We start from the raw sequence: 9,064 nt of genomic DNA, 5'->3' as shown, positions 1-9,064 counted from the left end.
AACCTCTCCTAAGAGTTTGTCAGATACAGAGTCTCGTGGACTGCACACCTGCCAAACCAGGATCTGTTCTTTACCAGGATCTAGAGACACTCCATTTCCCTGGGGGGGGGGGGGGGGGCTGTTCCAAATTGAAATCATAGGATCTCATTATTGATGGGCTTCCAGTTTGATGGACAGCTTCTGTAAAGGCTTTTTTAAAATGTGACCTGGGCATCACAATCTTTGCCAAGTTCACAGCTGATCTAATACACAGCGGGGGTGACAAAATCCCTGGGACAAGTTTTTCTGAGGCCTGTCCAGGACTCTCAGCCTGAAGGAAAATGTCAAGTGTGAAAAAAAGGGGGAGTTACGGGGCAGCTACTGTGCACCTGACGGTGGTAACGCAGATTGTGAGCCTGTGCGTGTGTGTGTTCATAGTTTTTAGTCGTTTCCATAGAACAGAAATGTAGACAAAAGAAAACAAAAATGAAGGCACAGCCGTTGCATAAATAAGGAAAGAGAGAGGAAGAGTCCTGGGAACAGGCCCCGCCCCTGACTCATATAACCAGGGAAGTTATCTTGCCCTAAGGAAAGGCTTAGCACACTGGGAGAAGGGACGGCGAATCCCACCAGTGGGTACAGAAGTGCCTGTGAGCCTTACTAGACCTCAAGCTCTTCTCACAGAGGAACGGACAGAGCAGTCAGCAGATGTCATGGACTCCCCCTCAGCTGGCACTTGCAGAAAATTTGTCCTCTGGCATGGGCTACTGCTGACCGGTAAAAAGGGGACAATCCCTGTGGGTGGACTGGAGGATGGGAGACCAAAAGTTGTTGAAATCTCTTGGGGAACACAGCAGTCAGAGAGCACAGAGGGCTTCTATAGGACCTCAGGGAAGAGGGCAAAAGAGGAGACAGGGATGAGGAATGGGTTCAGCAGCAGGAAAATCTCATGATCTGGAAGTGGTGAGGAACGGCAAAGTCTCAATGGCTGTTCATGCCCTAAGTTATTCATCACTGAGTATGGAATTTTCAAAACTGGTGGTAAAAATAATAACAATTTGTGTGAGGCAACACCAGAAAATTTTAATCAAGAATGCTGAGCATTGTCCTTCCGGCCAACCTCAGAAATGAGCGAGCACACCACAGAAAAGGAAGGATGCAGGGAATACACACTCATTCACACACAGGCGTTGGCAGCCTGTGGCAAGCAGGTGAGGCTCCACAAGATCAGACGGCCCCACGCGCCCATGGAGCTCAGGTTCTGCGAAGAGGAGAGGGGCTGGGAAAGACATGGATGTGATGCCAGGTACCCACAGGTGTCATGAAAACGACAGAGCACAGAGAGGTCTTCGTAGACATTGGTAAAAGGAGGTGTCTGCCAAGGACGCCCCTGAGTGTCAGCAAAGGCCTGAGGGCAGGGAGGGGGTGAGCCAAGAGACAGCTGGACAAGAGTATTGGAAACAGAAAAAAAAATAACAGGTTTAGAGGTTCCGAAGTAAGGGTGGCCATGCTGCTGACCTGGACAACAAGAGACACACTCATGCTCACACTCACACCCACACCAAGCTGAGAGATGAAGAAGCTTGCTCAGGATTTAGGGCTTCTTCTTGTAATCCCAGTACATGGATGCAAATATTGACCACTTTTTCCCTTTTTTCCTAGTTTCACTGTTAACCTTCTGGAGCCTGCCCACCACTGCCCAACTCGCTATTGTGTCGACCACTGCTGCCGAAGGGACAGATGTGGTTCTGAGCTTGCGCAATAAGTCTCCCAATGTGAGAGGCTACATTTGGTACAAAGGAGAAGGGGCGGACCCAGATCGTTATATCCTAGCTATTGTATTGGACGAAAAAGTAATGGGAATAGGGCCTGAATTTAGCGGTCGAGAAAAGATAGACAGTGACGGATCCCTGCTGATTAAGAAGGTCACCTTGAAGCACTCGGGACACTACACCGTCGTCGTCTATCTTCAAAATGATTTAAAAGAAATAGGATTCGGACGCCTCCTTGTATATGGTGAGTGGTTCCTCTCTGACCTCTGGGTGTCGGAGGGTGGGCAGCAAATTCTACTTCACACACAGGACTCTGGACTCTGCCTCCATCCCCCTCTGCATCACGTTCCAGGGGAAGTTTGGCATTTAACAGGACACATCCAGTGGAGACAAACTTTCCAAGATTTCCCTTCCCTTCCCAGATTCCACCCCTGATCACATTCAGTCAGGACAGAGGACCATTTTGATGAGAGTAACTCAGCAGGGGAGACCAGTCTCAGTTTGGCTCCTTAGGGTCCTTCCCCTGACCGTGACCCTGCAGGGCTCCACAATAGCCTGGCCTGAGGAGCGCCCTGGACTTCTCACAGCAGCTCAGCACAGTCAGCCACTCTCCAGACCCCTGTCCCAGAGATCCTGGCTCCAGAGACCCTGGGGAGCCTGTGTCAGGTTGAGATCGGCTTCTTTAAAGGAGCTGATTGGGGGCCACAATTCCCAGGGTGCCCAAGCCACAGGTCTCCTAAGCTGGTCAGCAGCCAGGGCTCAACCCCTAGCCACATTTAAACAGGGATGGCACTGTGGGCAGGGAGCACAGATGGACAAGGATCCGGCATCATTAGCCAACTCTTTCGGAGGACTTTGGGGAGTCCATAGGAAGGTCAGCATCTCAGGGAGAAACTGAGGAGAAAAGATGCTCCTGGCAACTCCGTGTCCACTAGGGATCAGCTGAGGGAATCTCTGGGATTCGATCAATAACAGATGCTTCTTATTTGAGCAGCTCCCCTATCCCAAGATTTAGGTCAGTTACTGTGCATATTAGATGATTAATACACTGACACCTGACAGCCAAATATTCATCCTCCTCCACTGAAAAGATCTGAGACACAGGTAGAGTCACACAGACCAGGAGCAGCTCATCAGAGTCACCCAAGGTCTGTCTGCAGCCATAGCCCCACCCCTTCCTCCACCTTGGGATTTTATTAATGTCTGTGGATCCCTGGACCAATCACTGGTTCAGATGCTTTCCTCTTCAGCTTCCTCAGCTCAGAGGGATAGGTTCTGGGTTGGGGAATGGTAACAAATGGAGAATTAATTTTTACTCTAGAACCAAATAACCTGCAGGAATCCTCAGAATCAGTCCTGAGAACACTCAGGCATTTCCCTCAAGTGGTCAGGCCACGCCTCCCTGTACTAAACTTGAAATCACTAATATTTTCCTGATGTGTTTGTGTCATTTTCACTCAATATAAAAAGTAAACTTTCCCTTTTCACTCCACTCTATACACTTGCAACTAGTACAGAGTCCAACATCCATCAAAAAACAGTTGTTTTTGATGAATCACAAAGAAATAAATGTTGATTGAAATAATGAATGAATAAATGGTCAAAACTTTCTTCCAAGACTGAAAGTGTGGTGCAGAGTTTTGGGAATCCTGGACAGACAGGACAGGCTCCGTCTCCCTTCAGGGGCTGAAACCAAGGAAGAAATATCCCTCTTGCAATTTTGGTCTTAGGCCCTAGGGTATTAATAAAAATGTTCACATATGAAAGTACTTATAAATTCTTTCCAAATTTTTATGTCATAACCACCAAACACAAATAGTTTACAAGAATTTCATCAAGTCCGTGCTCCCGTCTTGCCCTCCACCACCCCTTCTGCATTTGCACAAGTCCTCACCTGCCCTCAGCAGAGGGAGAAGTATTTTCTTGGCCTAGCACATGGTTCTGCTGCCACAGTCAGCTCCTGCCTGGCCCCTTCATTTTTTTCTCAAGCTCATTTCTTGGACTCAGCTCTATCATTTATTGGCTCACTGACTCACGTCAGTCACACGCACCTAGGAAGACTGACATGCTTGCTTAGGTGCCTGAATACCCAACTGACCACCAGCTTGCTTCTGGTCCATATGTATGTGTTACTTCTGCTTAAACTCATCTACAGAATGTTTAGGGAAATGGTGCCTCACAGAAATGCACCTCATCTGGGTGATGGAGGGCTGTGCAGCCTAAAGAAATGACTCTTGGTCAGCCAGGAAGTCAGCTGATAGGTGAAAAACAAGAAGTGTGAGGTAGTCTCTGCCTGCCAGGCTTATGCCTTCCCCTGATCCATCCCTGATACGTAACTGAACTCTGAGAAAGTCTGTACTTTACCCCAGACATAGAGCTCAAGGTCATACATTCTTTGAGCACACAGATCCCCATGCATTTGTCTTGAGATAAACAGACCTGCCTTATTCTTTTAAGGACTCAAGTTGGCTGAAAGGTGAGAGGTTCCAACTCTGATTTATGAAGCCTTTTGAAGAATCAAAGGTTCCATATACAGCAAGGTTCTGTTACCTGCACGGCTCAATTACCTCACTTAACATCACCAACAGCGTGGCCTTGAGAGATGTAATTTGCATTTTCCAAATGATAGTGATGTTGAGTATCTTTTCCTGTGCTTTTATAGGCCATTTGTACATCTTCTCTGGAGAAATGTCTATTCAAGTGCTTCGCCCATTTTTTAACCACGTTATTTGGTTTTGTTGTTTTTGAGTTGTAGGTGTTCTTTGCATATTTTGGATGTTAACTTCTCATCTTACATACGATTTGCACAGTATTTTCTACATTCCACAGGTCACCTTTCACTCTGTTGATTTTGTCCTTTGATGAACAAAAGTTTCTCATTTTGACAAAAACTGGTGCATCTAATTTTTCTTTTTTTGCCTGTGTTCTTAGTGTCATATGCAAGAAATCATTGCCAAATCCAATGTTATAATGCTTCCCCCTATGTTTTCTTCTAAGAGTTTTATAGTTCTAGTTCTTAGCTTTAGGATTTGATCCATTTGGCTTGTTTTTTTTTCTCAAAACGATTTCATTTTGTCTTTTGATAAATAGGAGTTTCATGCCCATGTCACATTGTTTTGGTTACTTCTGCTCCATACGAAGCTTTGAAATGAGGAAGTGTGAGGCCTCCAGGTTTATTCTTTTTTTGTAACATCATTGCAACCATGTGGGGGGTCCATTGAAATTTATATAAATTCTAGAATGAATTATTTAATTTATGCACAAATACATTGGATTTTTTATAGTAATTTTACCAAATATGTGGAATGGTGTGGGTCTTCCAATTCCATACATCTGGATGTTCTTCTATTGATTGGCTTTTTGTTTCTTTTCAGAAACATTTAGAAAAATTTACCTGATGATAGGTTATAGGCTATGTGGGCTAAGAAGGGTTTTCAAGTGCTGGCACTAAAGTAATGCTTGAAGGGGCAAGTGAGGGGTCATCCAAGGGTTGTCCGGGGTCAGGAGAAAATGATGATCTCTTCCTTTCTTACACATTGCCCCCAAATAGGCTGCTGTCCCACCACAGACTTCAAAAACATCCTTTGCTGAACTTAACAGAGCTCACTGTTGGCAGTGAGAGGCTGAGATCTTGGAGAAGACAGCATAACTCCATGTCTCATGTTCACTCTCTATCAGTCACATTCTCTGTTTCCCCACAGAGCCTGTGATAATGGCCATCCTCGTAGCCAGCAACACCACAGTCACTGAGAATAAGGATGCCGTGGTCTTGACCTGCTACACAAAGGGGATCTCCATACAGTGGTTCATCAATGGCATGGATCTGCGACTTACGGAGAGGATGAAGCTGTCCTGGCAAAACAGAACCCTTACCATAAACCCCGTCAGAAGAGAAGATGCTGGAAGTTATCAGTGTGAGGCCTCGAACCCCATCACTTTTGCTTATAGTGTGCCCCTCCAGCTGAATGTAAAATATGAGTAACTCTCCTCTTTCTCTCTCTGCTTTTAAACTCTGAATAAAACTTTCTGCATCTTTTATATAGATTTCTTATGAAGGTAGAAAGCTTCTAGAAGACTTGCATTAAGTCAATAAATGCTGAAAAATGTGAACTTATGTTGTCATTATTGTTGATTCAAGGTCACATTCCACACTAGATTCTATCTCTGGTTTTATTTATTTATTTATTTATTTATTTTAATTATTTTATTGTTGTTCAAGTACAGTTGTCTGCATTTACCCCCCACCACTCCCCTCCAACCCTGGCCATCCCCACCTCCCTCCCCTCATTCCACCCACCTCTCCTTTGGTTTTGTCCATGTGTAATTTATAGTTGTTCCTGAAAACCCTTCCTCCCTTTCCCCCCATTATCCCTTCCCACCTCCCCTCTGGTTACTGTCAGATTGTTCTTAATTTCAATGTCTCTGGTTATATTTCACTTATTTGTTTGTTTTGTTGATTAGGTCCCACTTACAGGTGAGATCATATGGTATTTGTCTTTCACTGCCTGGCTTATTTCACTTAGCATAATGCTCTCCAGTTCCATCCATGCTGTCACAAAGGGTAGGAGCTTCATCTTTCTCTCTGCTGCGTAGAATTCCATTGTGTAAATGTACCATAGTTTTTGGGTCCACTCGTTTGCTGATGGGCACTTAGGTTGCTTCCAGCACTTGGCTATTGTAAATTGAGCTTCTATGAACATTGGGGTGCATAGGTTCTTATGGATTGGTGTTTCAGGGTTCTTAGGGTATAATCCCAGCAATGGAATTGCCAGGTCAAAAGGCAGTTCCATTTTTAATTTTCTGAGGAAATTCCATATGGTTTTCCACAGTGGCTGCACCAGTCTGCATTCCCACCAACAGTGCACTAGGGTTCTCTTTTCTCCACATCCTCTCCAACACTTGTTGTTTGTTGATTAGTTTATGATGGCCATTCTCACCAGTATGAAGTGGTATCTCACTGCGGTTTTAATTTGCATCTCTCTGATGGCTAGTGATGCTGAAACAAGAGTCTTACCTTTTATCCACCCTTTCTGGTTGGTTTTAGTTGCACCGCCTCCACAGTGGAGGTGACACTGAGTACTTTACAGGACAATCATTGGCTGTGTGATTACCAGTGGGAGCCCTTGATGAGCTCACAGGAATCCAATCTCTGTCCCTCCTTCACAGGGATGCAGGGAGGTCACCTGGACACTGTGTAGACAACAGGAATAGACAGGAGGACACCCACGTGGGTAGCAACAGTGAAATTTTTCTTCCTGTTTTATTTCTCACAAATAATTTCTAAAGTCTTTTTGAGTATTCTTATTTTTTATGGCAAGAAATCTTTTTACATACAGTCAGTATGACACTGTCCTCTTTGTTAATAGGTATAATTGGAAATATTGGTAATACAACCAAGGGCTTGGCTCGAATGTCATAGTTCATATAGATGCTCACAGAATTAGAAATGACCTCACCCTTTATGAAGCTAAGTTTGCCCTGATGAGTATTTTGGAATCTCTTGAATACAAGGGCATCACCCAAACCTGGAGAGACTGCAGGTGAAGTGTGAGGGTGAGGCTTCCTAACCTCAAGAGGGTGTTACAACTTTCATCTCAGATTTCATAGGAAAACATTCATCAGAGCAAACCATGTGGTGAATGTCAGCTCCTCTGCACTTAGGTAACCAGTCAGGCTAACTCAGGCAACAGCAGCCATGTTTGTAATCAAGAAGACTCTTCTTCTTTGGTGATGAAGTTTGATCAAAAGGAAGGTGACTGTAGAGAAAAATGTAATGTAACCATAAAAACTCCAGAAGCACAGCCTTCTGGGAAGTCTAATTCCGATTCTATTCATGGACTATCAGCTATGTTCATCTCTTTATAAATTGTGGGAACTGATGTAGATGCAAAATAGATTGTGACTGAAGGAGATTGGTTGCTTTTCCCTCCCCTGGGTAGAAAGCAGTTTTATTAGGACCTAAATGTTAACTCAGAGTTGATTCAGGCCTCTGACCTCCACTTTTTTGTGTGAATTTCCTTTGGAAAGGTAATCACAATTTGTAAGGGATAACTATTTCTCTGCCTTATTGAAATATGCATGTCTCCTTAAAAGCTTCTTGCCAATGTTATTACAAAAATAATATGTCTCAAGAGCCTGAGTCACCCTCTTTACAACTTAATCCTCGTGGTGTTCCTGTGTCCTAGTCACTGAGGGAACACAGGGCCTCACTTGGGTGGGGACCTTTACAACCAAGATGTAAAAGGAACTCCGGTAAGGATTCCATGAGAAGTGTTACTTTCATTTGTGCAAAGCCAGTTATCCAACACAGATCCCTGTTATTCCTTTTTGAGGTTCTTAAAATCTCCCCAGCTTTTTGTTCCTGGGTTGTTGAGTTCAGTCTCGCTGCCCTTTTGCAAAATCCTGAATATGATCTTTTTTTGCCTTTTTAACTTTATCTGATATATGTTTTACTTTGACATTATCTGCCTGTAATTCGCTGATCCTGTCATCTTGCTCACAGTTTCAAACCTTATTCTATTTTCAAACCTTCCAATTTTTAAAAATCTGCTATAATCTCCCAAATAAGAATTTTTCAGTTTCTGTCCTTGCTTCTGACTTGGCATCCACAGCAAAAGATCACCTGACTACCCAGATTACTCTGGGGTCCCAGGCTTCCTCAAAGCAGCCTTTGTCCCAGAATCTGAGAACCCACCCAGGCCTGACAAAGGACCCCTCTGCAGCAGGCTCTCAGCTGTGTTCTCATTCCACATACTCTTTCAGTGAACCTTCAAGGAACAAGGCCGTGGAGATTTTTAATGATGTTCTGTCATAAAACTCAACAACTGTAGTCAACACGCAGGTCCCTGCCATATCAGCCATGCACAGGTCTACGTTAGGCACCCTTTTTCGGTTTCCTTGTTACCTGGAGCTCAGGCCAGACATCAGTGTCCTGATATTTTGTTGTCTTCTTGTTGTTATTTCTACTAACTCCATGTGCCTGTCCTTGGAGAGTTCACAACCAGAGTCTGTGAAATGGGAAATAAAACTCTCCTCTTGATCTGTTTCTTTTTCCTACTCTTTGTTGCCTCTGAGGTGTTTGGTTAAAATATTGTGTTGGCCAAATTTCATTTGTTTTTCTCCAAAATATCATTTGCGGTTTTTTTTTTCCCACAAAGTGGTTCTGGTAGCACTTAGTTGTTGTAAAATTCAAATGAAACAATTTGGCTAGATTGTATTGTGACAGCTGTCATATCAATGTGTGTTTTAAAAGCTGATCAATATTGGTGAATTTTTGTGTAGCCATTTTGATATTGAAGATGGAAAAATGTATG

At 43.9% G+C, this 9,064-nt stretch overlaps 1 protein-coding gene across 1 annotated transcript; it reads left to right on the top strand.

Annotated features, from left to right (window-relative positions):
• The first annotated feature begins 692 nt into the window (after positions 1 to 692).
• On the top strand, positions 693 to 5,733 carry LOC112319997 (cell adhesion molecule CEACAM21-like). The gene is made up of 3 exons (XM_024577395.1): positions 693 to 756; positions 1,642 to 1,995; positions 5,453 to 5,733. The coding sequence occupies exons 1-3, from the start codon at positions 693 to 695 to the stop codon at positions 5,731 to 5,733; spliced, it is 699 nt and encodes a 232-aa protein (XP_024433163.1).
• Positions 5,734 to 9,064: the final 3,331 nt, after the last annotated feature.

Source organism: Desmodus rotundus, chromosome 12 (genome assembly GCF_022682495.2).
Source record: "Desmodus rotundus isolate HL8 chromosome 12, HLdesRot8A.1, whole genome shotgun sequence".
NCBI lineage: Eukaryota > Metazoa > Chordata > Mammalia > Chiroptera > Phyllostomidae > Desmodus > Desmodus rotundus.
This window is presented reverse-complemented; position numbering and strand designations above follow the sequence as displayed.

Coding starts and splice junctions, on each gene's coding strand:
- LOC112319997 (XM_024577395.1), top strand. CDS start 693: ATGGACTCCCCCTCAGCTGGCACTTGCAGAAAATTTGTCCTCTGGCAT. Junction 757..1,641: donor GCATGGGCTACTGCTGACCG/GTAAAAAGGGGA, acceptor CTTTTTTCCTAG/TTTCACTGTTAACCTTCTGG. Junction 1,996..5,452: donor CGGACGCCTCCTTGTATATG/GTGAGTGGTTCC, acceptor GTTTCCCCACAG/AGCCTGTGATAATGGCCATC.